Source organism: Ambystoma mexicanum, chromosome 4p, assembly GCF_040938575.1.
Source record: "Ambystoma mexicanum isolate Mex_15411 chromosome 4p, UKY_AmexF1_1, whole genome shotgun sequence".
In the NCBI taxonomy this organism is placed as follows: domain Eukaryota; kingdom Metazoa; phylum Chordata; class Amphibia; order Caudata; family Ambystomatidae; genus Ambystoma; species Ambystoma mexicanum.
The window spans coordinates 1,087,543,301-1,087,567,974 of NC_090927.1; the positions used below are offsets into that span (position 1 = coordinate 1,087,543,301).

At 46.1% G+C, this 24,674-nt stretch overlaps 1 protein-coding gene across 1 annotated transcript in view; it reads left to right on the forward strand.

Annotated features, from left to right (window-relative positions):
- TAB2 (TGF-beta activated kinase 1 (MAP3K7) binding protein 2) overlaps positions 1-24,674 on the forward strand; it is a 321,631-nt gene that overhangs the window by 270,924 nt on the left and 26,033 nt on the right. Inside the window, exon 6 of the mRNA XM_069606671.1 lies at positions 6,905-7,000. Within this exon, the coding sequence (XP_069462772.1) occupies positions 6,905-7,000 (96 nt within the window). The remainder of the gene's footprint in view (positions 1-6,904; positions 7,001-24,674) is intronic.

The window sequence follows — 24,674 nt, forward strand, 5'->3', positions numbered from 1 at the left end:
ACGCGCAGTGCCTGTTGGCTTCAGTTCTGTTTTTTCATGTCATTCTCGAGTAGAACTAACCGCATAAACATGGGTTTGACTGTACTAGTCTCTGAAGGAGCGAAAGCTGTAATAGCAAATTCTACTGAGGGGTGGGCAGGGAGGACAATGAGGAATACGGGGGAAGAACATGTAGTCAAAAGAACGTTACCAGGGATAAGTAACTTGTTCTTCTAATGGATTGTGTCCTCCCAAGTATTCCTCATCTTTGATAGATTCCCAAAGCAGTGTTTGTTTTGGTGGAGGGAGTAAGAATTGTCATCAATGGTTTCCATGAACAGAATGGAGTACAGCTTTTCCAAAGCTTCCATCCTGACTTAAGGAAGAATCAAGGCAATAATGCTTAGTGAAAGTGCGTATTGTAGACCACGTTGCCATGCCCCTGGTGGAATAGGCCCTCAAGCCTTCTGGAGGATCGTTGCCTGCCAGCCTGTAGCATTCTGAAATAGCTAGAATAATCCATCTGGATAAGGTTTGCTTTATTATAGCCTGACCCAGTCTGTGACCTGTATAACCTATAGTTGGTCATCCACACAAAGTTTTGACAACCTTGAAATGTAGAAACTTGGAGCCCTACATGGATCGAGCCTGTGCAGCCTCTCCTCTTTGCCAGGATGAGGTTGAGGATAGAAAGTGGGCAACACAATCTTTTGTCCTAAAAAAGTTTGACATGACTTTGGGTAGAAATGAAGGCTTGACCCTCAGGGCGCCCTTGTCCTTGTGAAATACTGTAAATGGTGGTTTAGAGGATAGTGCCTGCAACTCGCCCTTCGGGCTGAAGTTAGTGCTACCAATAAAATAGTCTTGAAAGATAGTAACCTTAAGGGACATGAAAGCAGTGGTTCAAATGGTGCACACATAAGAAACTTTAAAACCAGATTGAGGTCCCAAACTGAAACCGGAAAGGGAGATGGAGGGAACACATTAGTGAGTCCCTTAAGAAATTGAATCACCAAAGGTATCTTAAAATATGAAGTTTCCTCAGGCGAGCGCTTGAAGATGGATAGCGCCGCCAAATAACCTTTTAATAGTCCCAACTTAAAGCCCCAGATTGGCAAAGTACAGTAGAAAGGATAACCCCTCCTTTGTTTTGCAAAGGGTCCACATTCTTGTCCCTGCACCAGCTACAGAATGTGTTCCAATGGCAGCAGTACAAAGACTTAGTTGCTGGCCTTATGGCCGAAAGCAACATCTCCATTACGTCATCTGGGAGGTCCCAATCCTTGTGTCTTGACCTCTGGATGGAGAACCAGACCCTTCTCTCATGAGAGAAGGTCCTCTCTTTGTGGGAGACGTATTGGAGGGAAGATTGACATGTGTAGGTGGTCAGGGTGCCACGTCCCCCTGGCCCAATCGGGGGCAATTGGGATCATGTGTTTCCCGAACTTTCCCAACCTCCTGAGCACTTGAGGAATGAATGGGACTGGAGGAAACGCGTACAGGAGTGGAAACCCCAGTCCCCACGAACGCACCTCTTAGAGCTCCTCTTGGGGGACTGTGCTCTGCCTGCTCAGAGCATCCGTCTGCAGGTGCAGACTTGGCACGAATGGGACACTTCCTTCACATTGACCTGACTGAGGTACGCAACACTGACATTGAATTTCATCTGGCCAGGATCGAGAAAAAAACCAGGAACCTCAACCGTATAACCTCTTTGGCTTACCTGGCAACATGCTCTAGGTTACTCTTACGTCCCGTCCCCTTTCCTCCATACTGCATGGGCGTCCCTTCCAAGGGATAGGAGACGGCACCTTTTTCACCAGAAAAAACCTTCTTCCACTTTAAATTTAGAGGCGCGCTGGGGTGCGGCCCTGGGAGCATGCGCTGCCCTGACTCTGGCGCCACACCTCAGTCACCTTTTCCGCGTCGACGGGAACGGGCTGAATTCACCAGTGCTCCTTGGTTTGGCTTCAGCCATGTAATTCCATGTGTGGATACTTCTTCTCTTTTTGTCTTTTTATCATTCAGGTACTCAGTCCTCCGGCGTCACGCTCCTGCCCGGCGCATGTCGACTTCCACAGGGTTCAGAAAAACAAAAGATGGGTTTCCCCTACTTCGCTGGCTGAAGGGAAGCAACAAACAGTAATACATGGGAGTCAAGCCAGCGGAAAGACGAGGAAGTTCACTCAAGGGACATCATTCAACCTTGTAGAAAGGGAAAAAGACCCCCCTATCATCATACATAAGACAAACAATTTGCATTATTATATTTATTTATTACAAATTAGTCTTTAAAAAGGTATTAAATTGTCTAAAGCTCTAGTACAATATACAGAAATATATCTAACAATTGTCTAAAAAAAGTGCATACTCTTTAAAGTGCTAGTATCGAATGGTGACTGCTGCGAGAGGTCGCAAGCAAATCAATCGCATGGAAACTAAGAATTGGTCTGGGCATGCCGTGAGTGGTGCCCCAGGCGAGTGAAGGGAATCGCTCAAGTGGGGGACCCCCAGTCGCTCTGACCAGACTAAATATATAAACAATAATATATGTATCTCAAAACGCATTCCAAACAATATTTAATCCAGAAAACCAAACAAATAAATTTTAATTTCAATAATCAAATCAGGAACAAAAAAAGAACTAGAAAATGAAATTATGTCAAATTCCAAAAAGAAAACAGTAAAGCACACACACAAAGATCGAACTATGGGAACATATAGAAGGTAAAAAAGGTTTTTAATCATATCTGGGCACGTTCAGAAAAACACAGATGAACGATCCAAAATCTATGAAATTCAAGGGAATGCTATGTCCTGACGAAGATGGGCATCACCTGCATGTCTTGGTAGATGTGTTACTTCCATCGAAACTACTATTTTGCAATGGTGCCATGTTATTCACATGTATTTGTTTTTTCTTTTCCATGACACCTTAGTAGTTGACGCACAGCATACCATAGTTAGATTTTAGTGTGTGTGCTTTACTGTTTTCTTTTTGGAATTGGACATAATTTCATTTTCTAGTCCTTTTTTTGTTCCTGATTTGATTATTGAAATGAAACCTTATTTGTTTGGTTTTCTGGATTTAATATTGTTTGGAATGCATTTTTGATACATATATAAACAATAAGATATTTAGTCTGGTCAGAGCGACTGGGGGTCCCCCACTTGAGTGATTCCCTTCACTCGCCTGGGGCACCACTAACGGCATGCCCAGACTAATTCTTAGGTTCCATGCGATTGATTGGCTTACGACCTCTCGCAGCAGTCACCATTCAATACTAGCACTTTAAACAGTATGCACTTTTTTAGACAATTGTATATTAATGTATATTGTACTAGAGCTTCAGACAATTTTTAATACCTTTTTAAAGACTTTATTTGTAATAGATAAATATAATAATGCAAATTAATGGTTTGTCTTATGTATGATGATCTGTGGGGCAGCTAGGGGTCTTTTTCCCTGTCCACAAGGTTGAATGATGTCCCTTGAGTGAACTTCCTTGTTTTTCCGCTGGCTTGACTCCCATGTATTACTGACTTCCACAGGGTTCAGCAGGTGTCCATCCTGCGACAGTCTCTTCCTAACTTCAGGCCTCCACGCCCTCTGCCTCCGTTGCCTTGGCCCAGACCACGGTTGGCAAGCTTGTACAACGTGCAACGCCCTGTCATTGAGGTCTCTGAAGAACAGACTGGCCAGTTGGAGGGAGCGCTTCCAGAGTTGTCTCCAGAGGACCTCAAGAACTTTGTGAAACATTGATCCAGGCCCAGGGTAGGGCCTCTATTTTCCATCGCACCCCGCAAGGGAGACTCCTTCCCAAGGATTCGCCTGCGCGGGAAGTAACACTCAGGTTCTTGTACCAGCATGCGCACCGAGGCTGCTTCAGCTACCCGCCTACAGGCCGAGGGATCCTTGGATCCTCCCGGTGACAGTGTTGAGGGACCGGAAGGTTCTTGTACCGGATCTTCATCCGAGGGGCTACACCCTAGTACCAGCAATACGTCCGAGGGGGGCACCTAAACGCAGCTCTACCGACCCCCGGATCGAGGGTGCACACCTACTGGGTCTAGGCTCGAGGAGCAGGGCAGGCCTCACGATCCACACTCGAGTCCTGGAGGAGGCTGGGCCCAGTGAGCCGAGCAACACGGCACAGGCACGTGGCAGGCAGCTCCACAAAATGGCCGCCGTGCCAGACATCAGCACCCGTCCGGCGCCATTCCACGAGTTCGGTGAGGAACGAGTGTCAAGGTGGGACTGACCGCAACCATGTACGTGGCCAAAAGCCTATCGTGCATTTGCGCAGGGCAGGTTCTCACTGCGTCCGAATGGGCAGGGTATGCAGCGGCTCCAGCAGCCTCCCGCTACCCAGTCTATATCCCCTACCACTCCTCCGGCCTGTGAAGACCGGTTCTTTCAGAGGTTCCTCGGGCTCATGAAGTCCCCTCAGATGGGGGCCATTCTCAGGGATGCCATCAGGGATGTGCTCCTTCCAATGCTTTCAGCGCCTCTGGCTCCTCCGCCAGCGCCCCCGGCCCCTGCGCAGCCTCTACCTCTGGCCCCCCCAGCCGATTCCTCAGGCGGTTCTGTACCAGCCTCCTGCGCAGCCTCCGGTCTCCATACCCCATCCACAGGCTCCTGCTACTCCTCCATTAACGCAGGATCCTCCTGAGCCATGGATGAGGAGGACCACCCTGACACACCCTCGTCAGCCAAGGCCTCCCATGAACGTCTTGCAGGGCTAGTAGAGTACCTGGGCCTACCTCAACCTGAGGTCGAGCAACCGGCAGAAGGGGTCCTTGCGGAAGTCCTCACGCAACGCCCCTGCCAAAATGGGAATTTCGCTGCAGACTAATGTCTCCCTGGCGAAAAAGGGTTGGCTCAAGCCCCACTCGGCCCAGCCGGTCAATCATTGGCTGGACGCCAAGTATAGGCAGTTGGAGGGGGATAGACTCTTGCTATCGGCCCATCCTGCCGGTCTTTGGGTACACAGGAGCATGGGTTGGCATTCCGAGGGATTAGACTCTACAGGATTTGTGGAGAAAGTGTGGAAACAGCTTGACATATCCTAACACAATGCCCAAATGTACAATCCCAGTACGCGAAAGGATATGCCAAATTCAGCGATACGAATGCAGACAAATTCTGGAGTATGCTCTATGGAGCGGAATCTCTAGTTGTTATCAGGTGCCCGACATATATGGCAAATTGTTAGTTAGATTGATTGTCCCTATTGGATCCTAATCTGTATTGATTGTCCCTATTGGATCCTAATCTGTATTGATTGTCCCTATTGGATCCTAATCTGTATTTTTAAATGTGTTTAATGATGTAATGTACATTGAATTTTGTATTATCAGCATTTCTTTTGTTTTTGTGCAATTTTATTTGTGTCATTGCAAGAACGGTCTTGTTTTCTCTTTTTTATATACATTCTAGTATAAAAGGATGATTAACCATATGCACTAAAATAAATATAAATGACTTGAAAAAAGCATCTAAAAAGAAATGCTATGCATTTTTCCTTCCATAGGTGCCTGGCTTGATGGATAATTTGCTTTCGCTTTAAGTTTATACCCCATTCTTTTTAAGCCCATGCGTTGTGCTGAGCTAACACGGATAATCACATTTCTGTTTGTAGTTTCCTACACCAGGACCATTTACATTATCCCAGCTTGATTATTTTGTATAACTTTTTGCTAAATTATTTAATTAAAGCGAAGACATGTCCATTGAAGTTATCTCGTTAATCTGTTAGATCTAGCAGGTACAGTCCTGCAATATTGTAAACTGAAGGATTGGCACCGTTTGCATAATCCATGCATGGAAGACAGACATGTTACGTTATCTCTATAATCTACTTTAATGCAAATGGTTGGTAATCAATGATAACCTAATGCAAATGATGAGAACCTCTATGGTAGACTTGTCTGGACCGAACTATGGCCATAACTATGGACACCATTAATTTCCCCACATATCCTTAGATATTTTAAAATCGTTTCAATAGTGCAGAATTGCACTTCTGAAGTGGCCATATTGGACAGTCCAAAAATCCATTAGTCTGTGATTAGGTTTTCTTTCTTCCAGTGGCTCAGTTTTCTTTCCTGTGAGATTTTCTTCTGTTCTTTGTATAAATCGGCTGTGTATTTAAATAGAATCCTCATTGGATCTTTACTCAAGTCGTGACTCATGGCCACCCTAATCCTTTCCAATTTCTTCCAAAACATGGAGGTGAATTTACATGCCGGGAATAGATGTGCGTTTTTCCTTCACCTGATCACACTTCAACAGCAATAAGTATTTTGTAGCTTCCCTTTTTCTGTAATCTAATAAAGACTTGGCCCTTATACTGCCATATTCCTCGCTTCAGTCCATGCTTTCTCTGTTCCAGAGTTTATATTCCACATTAGTAAAATTACTTGTCCAAACCCACACTAGGATTGTGTACCAAGTTGGTTTGAGTGTCCTCTCAACCAGATCACTCGGTTTTCTTTTAAATTCAGGTAATTCCAGATCAAGATGCATTCCACAAAGATGTCGAGCCCTAATGGATTGTATATTAAAAACAGAATTCTTGACTCTCAAGCTATTTGTTGTTATCCTACAGTGGCCAAAGAACGCCACGTAATGGCAAAGTCTGTGATTGTCAGTTGATTACTGGACTGTGTAAAATTCTGTTACAAAGGTAGTTGCCTTCTAGCTTTTGTGTAGGTGCACATACATCAATAGGGAACTCAATGGCAGTAAGAAGTGTGCAACAGTGTTTAGATTTGTGTATTTTTCCTAATTGTTTTTCTTTTTGTTTTTATGAAAAATCGTGACCTGCTAAATCATACGATTGTCCGCTATTAACAAAGAGCTTCCCAGCATGGCACTTTTAATCTGCAGGGGATCATGCATTTGTTTCTTTTTTTCTTTCAGGACCACATTTTAATCCCAGTGCCATTTATAACTTCTACGATAATATCGGATTTTTAGGCCCTGTGCCGCCCAAACCTAAAGGTACTTCATCCAGTGGTAAGTATGAAAGATTTCCTTTTGCTGTTCTGTTCAATCGTACCAGCAGATTATGACTATTGTCGAAGAAATAGATAATGAATTAGCAAGAATGGCATTTTCAGACTATCCAGAAGGCCAAAGCATTTAACCCCTGACTCTACAGAATCATTGATACTTTTTTAGAGTAGTGGCACATAAATGGTAAACCTTCACTGAATTACATTTCCGTTCTCACATCAAAGCATCTGTAAATCATTGATTGTAAAGTTTGTTTGCAAGTGCGTGCTCTATTATGAATTTTTTTCCCCCAATTAAGACTGCAGAGTTAGGGACTTTTACCCCATTTGAAGTACCCCTCTTCATAAATGGGCCCCATTTCTGAGGCTGCCAGTCAGGTCTTGTCCTTCCGCATATGCAATCCACCCGAGACCGCTCCCCACCTGGTTTCACCTGACCATGAATGTAAAATCGTAGGAGCATGAGAAACAGCTAAATGTGACAAAGGTTCTTTGGTGCAAGTGGATAGTTTGATGGAGTTAATGAGTTGTACTGGATTGGTATGTGGTTTTCAAAGACCGTTGTCAGCTAGTGTTTTTATTCCAACAAGATGTTAACTACATGCATACATGTTGGTGTTTCTGTCACACACTTGCATTCAGTCATGCATACATTCACATTTTATTCATTATTTTATTTCTTTAATGCATGGACCTAGTGCAAGAGCAGTGGAGCGCCGTACAGGGTGTGGCTAGCTATCGTTTGGGCTGGCATTTTTTGTGCCATCCTTCGTTCACAATCCTGACATCTTTTAACAGTTGCACAGTACTGTGAGCCACTGTTTGTGTATCCGTATGTGCCTCCTTCAGAATTAGTGCTTGATTAGTTTGAAAATGCAACATATTGAGAGATTTGCAGATTTGGTGAACTATGGGGGCATTCTGAGTCGAAACAGGGATTGAGTTCCAAAGGGTGAGTGTTGGACAAGAAAAGGGTTCTGGAGTGTCCTTTCTTAGCAGGTGAGTTGTGATTTGAGCTGGTTGGTTGGTAGATTTGCTGTGGAAGGAACATGTGCCACCAGATATGTGAGCTTTAGCCACCAGGTACGCTGGTATGCTTCGGGTGACAGATTTCTAGATGATTCATATAGTCTTGAACAGTGTCCTGGCCTGGAGCGAGTGCACCTCCAGAGTTTGAAATTCCTGGTTACCTTTAAACCAACAATTACCAGGAGCTACTTTTTGCTCCCCAGGCCATCTGGTGCATTATATTATCCTTGGGAGGATAGTTCAGGGGCAACATGCTCGCCTTGGAAGAAAGACGCACAGATCAACGCAGGTTCGATCCCCGGGTCCGCGCTTCAAAACCTCTGGGTATTAAGTGTGGTATAAATAACATCTATCAAGCATGCATATCTGACATTAACTTTAAAGGTTTCAGAATGTAAACAAAAAATATTTAGGCTCCATTTAAATATAATGGAGCATGCCATATGGGCAAAAGGTTTAAGTATTATTTTTATGTGGAAGTTAGACTTGCACTGTGTTGGGACTTGCTCTTGGTTCCCCAGTGGTAGCTCCTGCCTGCTGGAGATACCCAGGACCTGGTTTTAGCTCTTGCTAATCGAATCTGAATTTCAAATTCTGCACCTTGTGTAGGAGTGGTGACTCGGTCAAATTTCTGCATACCTATAATGAGGCGTACTGCGCTGTGGTGTGTTGCACTGCTTTTATGAGCCGCTAGGAACCCCATTGATGTGCAAGACCACAGTGCCCAGCACTTTGCTCCCAAAGTCCTGCAGCGGAATGAAGGGCTTGATTTTGTGAAGTGTGGAAATTTGGACTCTGTTCGGACCTTCTCTGTTGATCGTTAGTCAGGATAGGCTTCTATTTACAGTGAAGTCTGAGGATTTTGCTGAATCCAAGAGTTTCTGATAATTTCCTCCTAGGATCATACAATTGAGCCATTTTTTGAGTTGTTTAGCGGGGGGACCGTTAATGATAAATTTGTTCTTGTAAGGTGTAAGTTTGAGGTAGGAAGTTAACATCCAGGACTGGCAGATGGCTAAGCAATCGTGCAGACAACTGATGTCCTTTGGGCTTTTTATTCTCATTTATAATGGAGTATTTACTGCATATTAGTGGATGTCTGCATCAGGATTTTTGAGAGTGCCTACTAGCTCTATGTAAAGGTTAAAGAGGATCAGTGAGAGGATGGAGAGTTGTGGTGCTCACAGAATACTGCAAGTCGGTTAGAACACATGTTCATCTGGACGGCTTGGTGTCAGCCTGCGAGGTAGGAGGTAAACCAGTTCAGACCAGTACCAGTGTATCTCATTCTGTCTGTGAGGAGTGATGGGAGGATGTAGAGTTTGCCAGTGTCAAATGCAGCCAAGAGGTTAGGAAGAATGCTAAGAAATTAGTTGCCCTTATCCATGATCTGGAGAGAATTGTTCACCACCTGGATGGTGGCTCTCTTTGATGCATCGGAGGCGGAACCCAGACTGTAGGCCGTGTAGAAGATGTAGTTCTCTGATTCTGGCTGGTAGTTGTGTAGCACCTACTTTTTCTAAGATTTTGCTGATAAACGGGAGGTTGGTAGTGGACCAGTAGTTGGCCAGGTTGTCTGGCTCTAGTGGCAGTTTTTTAAATTTTTTTAAAGAGGTCATAGGAGGCCAAGTGTTGAGGTTGTCCAAGAATTACCCTTAAGTGTGAGGGAGGTGTTTAATAATGGTGAAGCGTGCGCTGAGTTCTGGGCCCGTCAATTGTTTGATGGAGGCTGGGATCTCTTCCGAGTAGGAGGAAGGTTTGAGGGAGGCGAGCATTATTAGGAGATGCAGACACAATTTGGTCCAAAGTTTAGTGTGCATGCTAGGCTGCAGAAGGGGATAATGATGGCAGAGTTGGATTTGATGAGCTGTTGGATTCTGTCAATTTTTTTTCAATTCTCAATTTGCTCTGCCTGATTTTTTTGTCCGAGTTGCTGGCACCTCTCTGGCAGTTCAGTGCTTGGTACAATGCTTTAATAATTTGAAGGCAGCCTTGCTTCTGCTAGAGATTGCACAATGGTGCTGCAGTAGTAAGCTGCTTTGGCCTCCGATCAGAATCCTACAGTTAGTGCAGAGTGTTTGAATTTGGTGAGATCTCTGGGGGTTACAGGTTTTGCACCACTGGTTCTCTAGGGCTCAGTTTGTTGTAGTCCAGCTTGGGGTTGTATCAAGGAACGGATGGTTTGGTCATAAGACAGATTTATAGGGGGTCCAGTTTGTCCACCAGTTTCATAGCAGGGTTGATTAATAATTCTAGACCATGGGCATTCTGCAAAGTTTGCTTCTAATACATCGTGTCCTCCCACAGATTCCACATCTTTGATATAACCGGTATCCTGCTTGCAGCTTTGGACATTTTTTGGCAGCAGAGGGCACTGTGTGTGGCCTCAATGTCCCTCTGCGACTTCCATTCCCGCCTTCGGCTGGGACGTTGATGCTGGTAAAAATAGCGCACAGAGCCTCTGTTTTTTTCACATGCACTGCACGGTTTGATCGCCTCAGCACATTTTCTACTGCGTTTTACCCATCTTAGAGGATGTCCACTCCAAAGACAGGTTTTAAGAGGTGTTGGTCACAGATCTGCTCAGAACTTTCCTCTGATGTCTTGGTATGGAGCATAGGTTCGACTGTTGCAGGTCGTGTCAATCCATAACCAGCAAAGTCTTAGAGGAGAGGAAGGCGAAACTGTTTTATGCCGGTTGGTTTCTAAATCCCTACATCAATTCCTTCCAAAAGTTGGTCGTCCAAAGACAGTAGTCTTGGGGGTGTTTCTCTGCAAAGACTTAAAAAGAACTCGAAACATTGAAAGCGCTCAAGATCTAGGAGGGACTCTCGCCACTCTTAGTCATCATTGTCTCAAAGAAAATGTAGCTGTTCTTCTGAAACCTCAATCCTCGCCCGACTGCAAGGAGGTAAGCTTTGCTCACAAATCTTCTAAAGCAGAGTAGAAGGAGCTTTGACTCCAAATGATGAAGGCATTTTCGAAGGCGGCTTCTAATGGACCCTCGAAAAAGCCAGAGAAAGTTTCTGGCCTCATCGCACCTCAGAAGGCCAACCGAGAGTCTTCAAAGGCTACCCCTAGCGCACCCAAGTGTCCGGGGTCGTATGCCGGCCAGTAGGTGTCGACAGTGCCTGGCTCCCTCTTCCTCAAAGGTTTTGGCACCGACACCTTCGACGTTGAAGTCATTGACCTCTACCACCGACGGCTTTCAAGCCTTTGTCGTAGGACGACTTTCAAGTACCTGGGGTCTATATTTGACTAAGAGAATTACACTGATTCCCCTTTGGCTATGTTTATGGCACCCCGAATGTGCCAGTGGAGCTTATTTCTGATGAAGCCAGACTGAATGATTTGACAGCATGCGTAAAGGAGGTTAGTGGACTTGACACTTACCCTGAAGTGGAGTTTGCCACACCAGCTCCTTGTGCTCACTCTAGTGGGGCTTGTAGATCTGTTATGAGTGAGTTTAGAGTGCTTGGGGTGGAGTTGTCCTGCCAATGACATAGTGCATGATGATCTGACTGACATCCTGGACCAGGGGCATCCCCCTGCCACCCTCCTTCCTCCTGCCAAGAAGCTACCTTTTCTTCAGCCCTGAAGAATGTAGTTCTTGAGAACTGTCAAAAACCAGATACCATACCTGCTGTGTGCAAGGATATGGCCAGAAAATATAAACCCTCTTCAATTGACCCTATGCCTGAGAGCTTGGTAGTGCAGGCTGATACCTGTACATCAAAAGCAGCGGCCTACCCTACAATTCCACTTGACAGAGACAAGTAGTTTCTTCTGCTGATTGCATGGCCCTGAAAGCCTTAAGTGCTTCTTGTGCTTTAGCAAGATATTCTCACACTTAATGGGATGTTGCGGCACAAGCAGCAGAACATGAGCCTTAAGGGGAAATGAGAGAAGGCTTTCTCAACATTATTTAGGATGGCAAAGAATCTGCCTGCCAATCTTTACAATCTGGGTTGGCCGCATTTGAGTGTGTTGGACGATCTATGGCGGCCAGCACAGTAGTTAGATGCGTGTGGCTGTGTAAATTGGGCATTGGACCGGATGTGCAGTCTGCATTACTAGACGGGCCTTTTGATGGATCTCACATTTTTGGCACAACAACTGATGAAAGCCTAGAAAAGCTTCAAGCTTCCAAGGCAGCTGCTAAGTCTCTTGGTGTGGCCATTCGTCAGCCCCAACAGACTCAATCTACTTCTCAAAGTTGGAGGGGGTCAGTCCTTTCTTTTTTTCTTTCTTCAGTCGGAAGAACTAGAGGACAAATTGCCCAGAAGGGTCAGAGAAGACTTCCCCCGCTGAGCAAGAGGGTTTGGAGGTAGAACTGCTTAGACAACTTCTGCCTCTCTCCCATCCGCTGCAGCCACTACACCAAAACCACTTTAAATCCTTGTTACACAAGAATTTGGTGGGAGGCAGGCTGACCCAGCACTACAAAGAATGGTTAAACATTACTACAGATGTTTGGGAACTGCAGACAGTCACCCAGGTTTACCTCCTTCCTTTCTTGAAAAGGCCTCCAGATTGCCCCCCCACCATACCCTCTCTTGGAGAACCAGACCCACTCCTCCTGCAGGAAATGTTTTCCCTGTTGGAGAAAAGTGCCGTGCAAAGGGTGTCTGTAGCGGAGCAATGCCAAGGTTGGTACTCCACCTACTTTCTGGTTCCCAAGAAAGACTAAGAACTTCAACCCATCTTGGACCTGAGACGCTTGAACAAGTTAATCAGGATGGACCGATTAAAGATGCTCACTCTTTCTCAGATCCTCCCGTCCCTTCAGCTTCATGATTGGATGGTGTTGTTCGATCTTCTGGATGCTTAGTTTCATGTGCCCATACAACCTAAGTACAGGAAGTACCTGAGGTTCGCCAATGGCAGTTCTCATTTTCAGTTTCAGGTTTTCCGTTTTGAGCTCACCTGAAGCCTCAAGGGTTTTCACCAAGTTGATGACAGTAGTGGCAGTGAATCTGAGGGATGGATTCACATCATTCCCTATGTAGACGATTGGTTTCAGAGTTTGCTCCCCCTAATAAGCGCCGGAACATCTCGGCAGTACCTGCCACTCTCACCACAAACTGGCCTTTTCCCTGTTTCAAGGCGTCTCAGTTGACACCTTCCCAAAAGCTTCGGTTAATTGGAGCAGTCCTGGACTCTTCCATGGGGGGGAAAGTGTGACGGTTCGCCAGGTGGTATCACTTCTCCCCAGTGGGGATCCAGTTCCCATGAGGCCGTGGGAGGTGCGACCGCTACCCAGTATTCCCTTCTGTGGATAGGGACGTGCACCTTGGGTACAACCTGTTGTACATCACACCCCCACATTCCTTGGGCCTTCCCCTTCTCCCCCACCACCCTCCATTTCAAACCAATGTATGTCTATAGTGCCTTGGGTACAGCCAAGACAGAAAATACTAGGACAAAGAAGAGCACAGAAAACATGAGGTATGCTGGCTGTGCTAGTACTGAGACACGGTGGCTCACAGGATTCATGAGGAATCCCAAGAAGCCATTGACAACCTGGGTTGATGTTACAATGGGGCTGAGTAAGCCCTATAAAGTGGAAAAAGGACGACTCCTCAGTCTTCCCTCCACGTCAGAGAACCTGTGAGTTTAAAAGTCTGCACTCTACCTGAAGAGAGGGCTCTGCAGAGGACACTAGTGTTAGGTAAAACGTTCATATCCATGATAAATCTTCCTGACCTGTGTCAACCTTGGAACGTTTTGCTTTGACTAGGTAACTATTTTACCTTGTCCCTAGGTGAAGGGGAATCTTTTTCCCCCTCTCTCCTAGTCTTTTTATGGGTGACCTTGTTATATCTCTCCATAGCATATGGTTGAAGATAGTTTTCTACAACTTTTGGGCTTAAGTTGGGTTGCGCCTGTGGGCTCCCCTGTTAATTTCTTTCATGTACTTGGGTGAACTACAGTTCCCAAGTAGTAAAGAGGGATTTTCATCCCCCTGTACTTTTTATATAGTGAGCCAGCACACCCCACCCTACCATATGTGGAGTGCTGGGGGATACAATGTGCCATCGACATAACCAAACTAAATAAAATACAAATGAGCATATACAAATAGTTGTTTGAGCGTGTTCTTGACTTACTGAAAAATTCTATCGTCTGAGGGTCATGAAAGAATGGTTGGTGCCCTTTTGCGCTTGTCCTATCCCCATCCATCCCTCCTCCAGTAGTGGGTGGGTGGGAAAGCTCAAGGTGCCAAACACCATGTAAAACTCAGAGGGATCCTCCAGAATCCCCTCTTCTGGACCCTGCCCCAGCAATCAACATAGGTTGGTGTCTCTTCAGCAGTTTCGATGACTTTTGAGCTCTCCTCATGCCCATCCATCCACCCTCCAGTATCAATGGCAGTTCACACCTATGACCGTGCTCTCCCAAGGGGGCTGGGTGGGTGTGAACACTGAAGTTGCCAAACCCCATGTACACTTCAATGGGATCTTCCGCACAGCGACCATTGTTCACATGGCCTCACCAGACCATGTCTCCAGACCCTCTTCAAGTCCATCCATCCTCCTTCCTCCCTCTCTCCCCAGTATCGATGGCAGTTTGCACCTAAGACCTGCGCTCGCAAGGCAGCTGGGTGGGTGTGGACGCTCAAAGTGCCACAAGCTGTGGAATCGCTAGTCTGTGTAGCATTGAAAATATACCTTCGGCATTGTACAAAATTATGTAGACTTTTTGTGTTGGCAATAAGTCTGTGGCTTTTATTAAACATAGCAAAACGAAAAGGTGATGGCTTTTATTAAACATAGCAAAACTAAAAGGTTATGGCTGGAAGGTTTTGAATAAATCAGAACCACAGGCACAGCTCTGGGCAACCCTCCAGACAATAGTTTTTCATCCTGCCAAGCCATTGGAGAAGGGGGAAAAACAATTTGCAAATCAGGCTTGGTCCTACCCCAAAAGGGGCAGTCCAGCCCAAACTGCTAGGTCACATTTCTTCTGCACGAGAACGCCCTGGGTCAGAATAGACTGCTCCCACCAGGATGTTGTAGTTTGCTTCTTGACTCTTCGTCCACTTTCCTGTCCTCCCCACAAAGGAATATCCCACAATACTTGCCGATTTGTAGGGTTTCTTGCATCTGTTAAAAGATATTACTTCTGTTAGCTCTGGTCTTATACATCTTGTGAAACATGTGATTTCCAACCTCCTATCTTGTCGACTACATATGACCACATGCCTCCAGGCCATGCTGATGTGGCTGCACCTCTCCTCAAAGAATGCATCCCATATTATGTTATATCCGCTGTCCACATGGCCAGGCCAGACCCTGTGTCTCCTGACTCCCCTCTTCAAGACCCCGTCCCTGCAATCAACATGTGTTTTTTGTCCGTTGAGCGGTGTTCCGGGACTTTTGCGCTCACCTCGTCCCCATCCATCCTCCTCTCTAGTGTGAATGGCAGTTGGCACCTATGAACAGGGTCGTACTGGGCCGTAAGTGTCTCAGGCATCGATGAAAACGTGGCACACAATTCAAAGTTGCTATACATTCCTGTTCAGACACTGTTTCAATATTACCCAAAGATGAGTATTTTGATGAAAAGGTGATGCAAATTGTGCATTTTAAAAAAGATATACATTCAGCAACAGTTTTTACTATTCCTAGCCTCGTATTGAAGTAACTAATCAAACTGGCCCACATGGCCCTATAAAGTTGGCCGCTTTCATTTAAAAAATGATGCTACACAAGCATTTTGCATTTGTGGTTCAACCCTGGACCTATTACCTTATCGGCAATACTAGCAGGCCTATGCCTGTGTGCTCGCAAGGGGAATGGGGATATGGCAGATGTGAAACATTGGCATTGTGGCTGGGTGGGTGTCAACGAACACATTCACATACACACCCAATTTTCTAAGCCTTTATAAACACCTTCACATTTACCAGGAGAACGTCTCTGAGATCGGCAAGGTATATAATCAACGGGCTACCTGTTCCCTGGATACTGTTCCCCTGCTTGCGGAATCGGCTCATTTGTTCGTCCAGGTAAGGGTAGGTTGCCCATTTGCTTCTCTATGTTCATCGATCGCTGACTTTCTATTTCCACATAATGTACTGAGTATTCTAATGTTAATTTATCTCAAAGACTTCACCATTATCGAATGTTTGATGTATTTTGATCTCGGTAAATAGCACTTTGCATAACTCTGCATTGTAATAGAATGGAATGTTTTGTGGTCCATGTTTGCAAGCACGTTTTCTTTTGATGCTTGAAAGTTCATTCAATGGACGAGTAATATGTTATGATTTGTGGTATAACAATTCAGTAAGAAAGTTATCGCTGTTATTCGACTAGGTTACACAGGTTTTCTTTATTTATTTAAAACAAACTTTACGGACAAAGCTCTGTAATAATTGCTTTATTCACATTCAGTATTTGTAATAATTATATTTTTTTTATACAGATCTTGCAGACTTTTCAAGAATGCCTTCTTGTATCGTTATCGGTTGCCCTTCTGTGAGCCATGCCAAAACCCAGGGCACACTCCTGCATATATCCCTGAAGGATATTGATTTAATAAGTAGATGGATTACAAATTGCGGTTTTCCAGTGGACGATATTGAAAGAAGAGCCCAGGCTGTCGTGGGAGACGTGAGGGCCAGTCGATTCCGCGTCTGCAGCCTGCACTTTACCGAAGATATGTACGAACAATCAAAGTACACAAACATTGTCGACGCAGAATTCTTTGTAAATTGCTTCCAAATGCAATTACAACTCCATTTCAGGCACACGCTGGTTCAGGTGAGTAGTGGACGATGAATTTGTTTGTTGGTATGTAGGACAATGGTCTGTATAATTATGTATTCTCTCTGATCTCTCGATTTATTTAAAGTAATGTATTGAAAAGGTAACTTCATGAACGGTTTGGAGTTTTCTGTGTTTGTCCATCACAGTTGTATTACTCAAGTTTCCATAGTTAGCAGATTCACCAGAATTTTAAAATGTTTCACTTTAGTATACTTTTGCCCCGCTTTCGGGAGCCTCTAATAAATCAGTGAAATGTGACCCTCAGTAAAACTGTCCATAGTGCCCTTTAAAAGTCGCATAATGTTTTCAAAATGTGTTGGTTGACATGTCCTTTACGTAGAGCACACTGATGGAAGCACAGATCGTCACCAGTGACGAAACCACTGACGTGTCTAGTATCCCAATGGTGAGTCCTACCAACTTGTACAAAGTGATATATTTGTTTTTTTTTTTTAGAGCGTTGGATGTGGCCACATTTCTAATACTAATTTACCTTTTCCATTGTACTATTTTCTGACAATGTACTGAAAATGATGGCGCAAGATAATTTTCTGGAAACGTCCTCACTCGCCTATCAAGTAATTATATTGTACTAGTCCTTTATATGCAAATGAACAATACGTGCATGTTTTATGCTTGGAATTTCAACATATTAAATTATTATCTATAGTATTGGGTATTTACACAAAGTGGCATGTATGGGTGTCTCTCTGTATGTACCATCGTCTGCATCTCATTTTTTTCAGTTTCATTTAGCTTTTGCTTCCATATTAAAACAAGTACTATCTTACAGGCGGATGCTGGAACTTCGACTACAATCACTTCCTCCTTTGCAACAGGTCCAGACTATGAGGTATGTTCACTTAGTTTCCTGGCTATAATAAAAGTAAATCCTACAAAGGATATACTTTGAGACTGAAATGCATGTAACCTTGCACTGTTTCAAACTTTTCAGATTTTGGTTTGGACGTTGCAATTCCTCCCTAATGCAGAATAGATCACAAAGCAAACTACTTTTTAAAGGCGACATAATCACTATATTTTGCAGAGTGATCTGAGATCAAGTCCATGTGTCATCTCGGAAGGTAATCGGGTGAAATCTGAAATTTATATTATGACCAAATCACTTACACTGTTTTCGAGGGTATGTTCCTACGAATGTTCTATTTGTATTGCAACAAACCTTATAGTATATGGTTCGTAATCATTTTAAACTACTTTGTCCGGATGTGCTCTGTGCAATGAAACATTTTACATTTCAGTACGATTGACATTTCATTTTTTTTTAATGACTATTCTCTCCAAGGAATGTACTCGATGTGGAATTGGAAGAGGCACATGGACCAGAGGTATACATAACCTAATATGAAAAACAATTGGGCACCACACTGGATTGGGAATACATTTTTCTCCAGCATTGGATCTTTCATGGATTCACATGCTTAGAATATTCCCCGTCGACAGACTGAGAACCATCGGTAAGCTTATAAAGCCGTTTCCCATAGGAAAACATTTGACACTTTCGTGTCCTATCTATGTCGTTTTGGGCCTCGCATGCATGCCCCACTAGGACGTAGCGGTATAAATGCCCCGCCCTGCGGCTCCCTTCAGATTTCAGCCTTCTCCAAAGTAGTGGGAGCACCTCGTGTAGTGTACTTTTTTGTTTATGTTGTGCTGTTGCAGTTTTCTCCTGATGTCGGGAAAAGCGCTGTTCCACCCGTGTGCTATGTGCGGGTTGAAGGTGTACGAGGGGGACGGGCATATGGATTGCATATACTGTCTACACCCTCATCATTCGCCAGACAAGTGCGACATATGTAAGGGCTTCTCCCAGAAGACTCTTAAAGATCGTAGTCGAAGACTTATGGCATGGTTGAACGACGGAGCGGGGGCATACCCGCCTTCGGAGGTGGGCTCCACGCGCAGCGCGGCCTCGGTGTCAAAATCTTCAGGGGCCCCGCGCCGCTCAAAGTCGTCGGAACCCCCGGTGAAGAAATCGCGACCGGCGGAGAGAGAATCATCGGAAGGCCATTCCAAGGACTCTTCGTCGAAGAAGGCCTAGTCATCCTCATCTTCAATGAGGAAAGACAGAAAAGAAAAATCTAAATCCTCCTCGGGCGATCATCATAGATCGGCCTTGGGTCGAGATGCAGAAAAACGCAGGTCGAGTTCGGAAAAGGCGGGAACGCCTCATAGGCCTGCACGACCACCACCATCGTCGACGGTAGGGCAGTCGTTGACTACTTCTCTGCCGCTGACGCAGTTGGCCTCAACCGTTCCTGGACCGCAGACGACGTCGACGACGGAGCCGACTATCGCTTCGAAGGTGATCCCGCAAGAGGCCTGGCATCCAGAGGTATACAACCCAATTTTGCCAGAGACACTTCTGCAGCAAGAGGCCTTGTCGGTGTCCTCGGGAGACGAGGATGTGAGAATAGCTGTCCCTGCAGACCTAGGGTTACAAGGGGTTACCAGGCCCCTCTCCGGGAGCATTCCGGGTTCTACCCCTCTGCTCAATCCACAGTCACTTTTGTCATTGGAAGTCTTATCCACGTTGCAAACGTTGCTGAAGACACTGGATGACAGACTACCTCGAACAACTGCGGCTAGGTCGGTCATCGACGACCCGGGCCCGTCTCGACCACCTCCGTCAACACCTGCGGCAGTGCCGCCAGATGCAAACCTCTCGGCCCCACGCCGCGAGGAAGGGGAGCTGATGGATTAGGACTCGGACAGCAGAGTCTAGTCAGTTGTCTCCCTTTCCCCCTCCAGGGATCCAACCTGGGAGTCTGAAGCAGAATTGGAAACCCTGACAAGCCCGGCTCAGCCGTCTCCCCCAGACGATATTGGGACATTTCACACCATGAAGGCCAGGGCTTGTACAGAATTCGGGCTGGCCCAGGAAGAAGAGAAAAAGGACTGTTTTCTTTTCACCACATGGGGGGAAAAGGAGAAGGTCGGTGTTTTCAGTACCCATCCTGGATCATGTGTGGAAGGAAGGATTGCAGACCATGCGCCACCCTTTCTCGGAACCAGCAATAAAGGGTCGTCTAGAGAAAAAATTAAGGCCCCGGACTCTACTCCCAAGTGCCTTTCCTCCCAACCAACTCCTGACTCAGTGGTATCGGCGGAGAGGAAGGCGAGGGCCCAGCACAAGTGCACGACCCCCCCGGAAAGTGATGCCAGACGACAGGATGCTTTCGGCAAAAAAGTGCTGTCGGTAGGTGCTACCACAGTGAAAGCGGCCAATTCTCTAGCCATAGTTGCCAGATACGACGGGGAGATGTGGCACCGGCTGGCTCCTATACTGGAACACCTTCCGATGAACATCGCAAAGCGGCTATGTTGCTGGTCAGGGAATGTGAAGAGGCTTCCAATCATGCCATAAGCATCGCAGTGGACCTCGCGGAGTCAGGGTTTAAGCAGATGAATAACGGTGTGGTTCTCCGACGGCAGGCATGACTAAAATGCACTAACTTCCGACCGGAGGTGCAGTACAAGGTATGGATATGCCTTTTGAAGGAGACCTCCTCTTCGGCGAGAAGGTGGACGAAGCCCTGAAGGGCATGAAGGAGGACTCGGACACGGCGTGTTCCTTGGGGGCCCTCCAGAGTGGTCGGAGTTTCCGGTCTTTTCGTCCCTTCAGGGGAGCATCAGGAAATTCCAGATCCTCGGCATCGAGGGACAGATCCTTCAGTAGGCCAGCATACCCCTCCCAGGGATACAGATGGGCTTCGCAAGCGGCTAAACGTCACCGGGACTACCAGGCCCCCAAGAAGAGAGCAGGTTACTCGTCGACGGATAAGCAGACCAAGGACCAGCAATGACGGGCATCGGAACGTTCTGGGGGGCAGAGTATCATGTTACATCAACGAATGGGAGCAAATAACAGATCAATGGGTTTTGAACACTGTAAAATACGGACATTCCCTGCAATTCAAAAGCAACCCTCCGCACATTCCACCGGCATTTGTAGCTCAATCCCATCTGAGCGTGTTGCAGCAGGAAATAGCACTTATGCTACAAAAAGGTGCTATAGAATTGGTTCCGTCGTCGCAAAGGGGTCAAGGGGTTTATTCCCGATAATTTGTGGTGAAAAAGCCAAACAGAAAGTGGCGTCCCATCCTAGACCTGCGTGAGCTAAACAAATCGTTGAAAAGCATAAAGTTCAAGATGCTCACGCTCCAAGAAGTGATCCGGTCAGTTCAAGAAGGAGATTTTCTGGCGTCTCTGGACCTGCAGGACGCGTACTTCCACATACCGATGTGTCGGCGACACAAGAAGTTCCTAAGGTTTGTGGTAGGGCGGACTGACTACCAGTTCACAGTACTTCCCTTTGGACTGAAATCTTCTCCCAGAACGTTCACGAAATGTTTGGCCCCGGTGGCAGCCTGGCTGAGAAGGCAGGGCCATCATGTATACCCGTATCTCGACGACTGGTTGGTGAGGGGGTCCTCCCCTATGTCGACGCACAGGAGTCTGCAGGCCACCATGGGTTTGCGATAAACTTTGAGAAATCCTCGTTAACACTGTCAAGAAGCTTGGTGTTCCTGGGTGCACAGTTCGAGACCCAGTCAGGGTTAGTGAGGCCATCCCTCGACAGGATCACCAAACTCAGTCGATTGGCAGGTCAGTTGAAAATCAATACAAGACTGTCAGTGAGAAATTATACGTCGATCCTGGGCGCTATGGCGTCCTGCATTCCTCTGGTGGGCAATTGCCGCCTGTTCGTGAGGCCAGTGCAACAGTTTCTGGCGGACCGATGGACGCAGGCTCAAGGCCTCTGGTCAGACAAACTGACCGTCGACGACGACGAGCTCCTACTAGCTCTTCAGTGGTGGAAAAGCGTCCAGAATCTATCCAAAGGAGTACCCCTACAGGAGCCTGAGTTTCGGTTAACCATAGTGTCGGACGCGTCCCTAACTGGCTGGGGGCACACATGGGCACTCTGCAAACACAAGGCCGTTGGTCTCAGGGGGAATCTCTCCTGCACATCAACGTTCTTGAACTGAGAGCAGTGCGCTGGGCCCTGAGGGCGTTCCTGCCTCACATCAGAGGGTCCACAGTGAGAGTTTTGACGGACAACACCACAGCAATGTTTTACTTGAGGAAGCAAGGCGGCACATGATCCAGAACCCTTTCCATCGAGGCTCAGAAGGTGTGGCACTGAGCTCTGAAACACGATATATCCATCGTAGCTCATCACCTTCCAGGAGTAAGGAACGAACAGGCGGACTCGCTCAGCAGAAATATGGACCAGATTCACGAGTGGGAAATAGACACCGGTCAATTGTCGAAGGTCTTCGAGAAATGGGGGCGGCCTCTGCTGGATCTCTTCGCCAAGAAGAGTAACAAGAAGTGCGAGATGTACGACAGCAGGTGGCCACAGGAAGGTTCGCTGGGGGAAGCGTTCTCCTTCCCGTGGACGAACAAGTTCCTCTACGCCTTCCCTCCGTTTCCTCTGATACGGAGAACTCTGCAGTGGATACGCAGGTACAGGTGCTGAGTCATCCTGGTGGCACAGTGTTTGGCCGAGGCAGCTGTGGTTTTCCGACCTGCTTCACCTGTCAGCGGATCATCCGATAACGTTCCCAAAGGTTCCCAACCTCCTGTCCCGGGACGAGGGAACAGTGTGGCATCACAATCCAGACAGTCTCAATCTCACAGCTTAGCTCCTGACTTTTCAGAATTTGGTGCCTTGAACATTTCCTCGGACTGTGAGAGGATCTTACAAGCTGCGCGAGCCCCTTCCACCAACAAGTCCTACATGTGTAAGTGGAGAAGATTCTGTGCGTGGTGTCAAGGACAGACGGGAGTGCAACCTCTGAGGGTTACTCCGGAACAGCTTCTTCTGTATCTGCTACACCTAGCAAAAAGCGGATTGTCCTTTTCATCACTAAAGGTTCACCTGGCGGCCATCTCTAGGTTCACAAGAAGAAGGAAGTAATCCCCCTTGTTTAGCGACAGGTTAGTGAAACCCTTCATGAGAGGTTTGTTCCGGACATTCCCTCCGGTTAAACGTTTTCCACCAACGTGGAGCCTGAATATAGTGCTAGCAAGGTTAATGAAACCACCCTTTGAGCCAATGGCCACATCGTCGATGAAGTTCTTGTCATGGAAAGTGGCTTTTCTAATAGCTATAACATCAGCTAGACGGATCTCGGAGTTGCAAGCGTTGGTCATAGACCCTCCGTACCTAAGATTTTTCAAGGACAAAGTGATTCTGTCAACAAATCCTCGTTTCATCCCAAAATTTCCTACAACTTATCATAAGCACTCATCCATTGTCCTGCCCACCTTCTTCGCGACCCCCTCATCGGCTGCGGAAAAGGTCCTACTTACCTTGGATGTCTCTGGAGGGCTCTAAAATTTTACCTTCATTGAACTCAACAACTTCGATCTACGCAGCAACTCTTCGTTGCATATGGCCCTTCGGCAAAAGGGAAGGCAATTTCAAAACGGGGAGTGGCCCGATGGGTCTCGTCGACGATTGCCTTCTGTCATTCAAAAGCGGGAAAACCGCTACAAGGATGTCCAAGAGCTCATTCTACCAGGGCGACTTCGTCGTCGACGGCGTTGTGGGCAGGGGTACCACTGATAGACATTTGCCAGGCGGCAGCATGGACAGTGCCTCACATATTTACCCGTCACTACTGCCTCGAACGACAGCATGCGGACGAAATACAAATGGGAAGAGCAGTCTTGCGACATCTATTTCAATAAGGTAAGCCCTTTTTCAAGACGGGTCTATGCTAATTTGGACTAGATAGATAGATAGATATAGATATTGCTCTGTGCAGTTACTATGGCACACTTTAAATTTGAATCTTATGTAAGCGTGGTTCGCTATACGCGGGATTGGGTGGGCCGGATTGCATTCACACATCCTTTTTTCCGGATCACTGCTGTGCATTCTATTCTAAGCATGTGAATCCATGAAAGATCCAATGCTGGAGAAGAGAATAGTTTCTTACCTGTAACTCCATTCCTCCAGCATTGGTATCTTTCATGGATTCACATGCGCCCGCCGGCCTCCCCTAAATGCAATCGTCTTGTAGTTCTTGGTTTCACCCCATCCTGATTCAGAGGGGTCGAAATCTGAAGGGAGCCACGGGGGCGGGGCATTTATACCGCTACTTCCTAGTGGGGCATGCGTGCGCGGCCCAAAACGACGCAGATAGGACACGAAAGTGTCCAACGTTTTCCTATGGGAAACAGCTTTATAAGCTTACCGAGGGTTCCCAGTCTGTCGACGAGGAATATTCTAATCATGTGAATCCATGAAAGATACCAATGCTGGAGAAATGGAGTTACAGGTAAGAAACTATTCCCTTATAATATTGTAATGTTTTGGAGTCCATCAAGTTGGTTCGGGTTGTATACATGTACATATGTTTGAGTGGAATTGAAATTTGCTTGAATTAAACCATATAAAAACACTCTTTTTCAGCTTGATGATATGGTTGTCAAAGAGAAGTCCACGGTTTCTAAGCGAATTAAGAAAACAAGGTGAAAGACAAACCAGTTTGTTTTGAGAAGTTTATAGGCTGATGTTTTAGTCCTATTATGTTTTTAGTTGGAAAATCGGATCTACTGTATGTGTGCTATACATTGAGCATATTTTTCTATAAATCTGTTAGAGGCCCAGAAGGTAGAGGCATATTAAGACTCAGACAACAACTGAAACCAAAGATATTGCTTGCCAGCCATATTTCACAATGGAGCAACTACTATTTGAGGCGTAGCGTGATCCAGTCAATCGACCAGATGAAAATGAAGACCATGAAGATGTATTGCAATTACTCGCAGACCCTTTGACACAATCTGCAACCTCTAAAAATGTTCCACCAAACAAACATTCAATGTTACCTG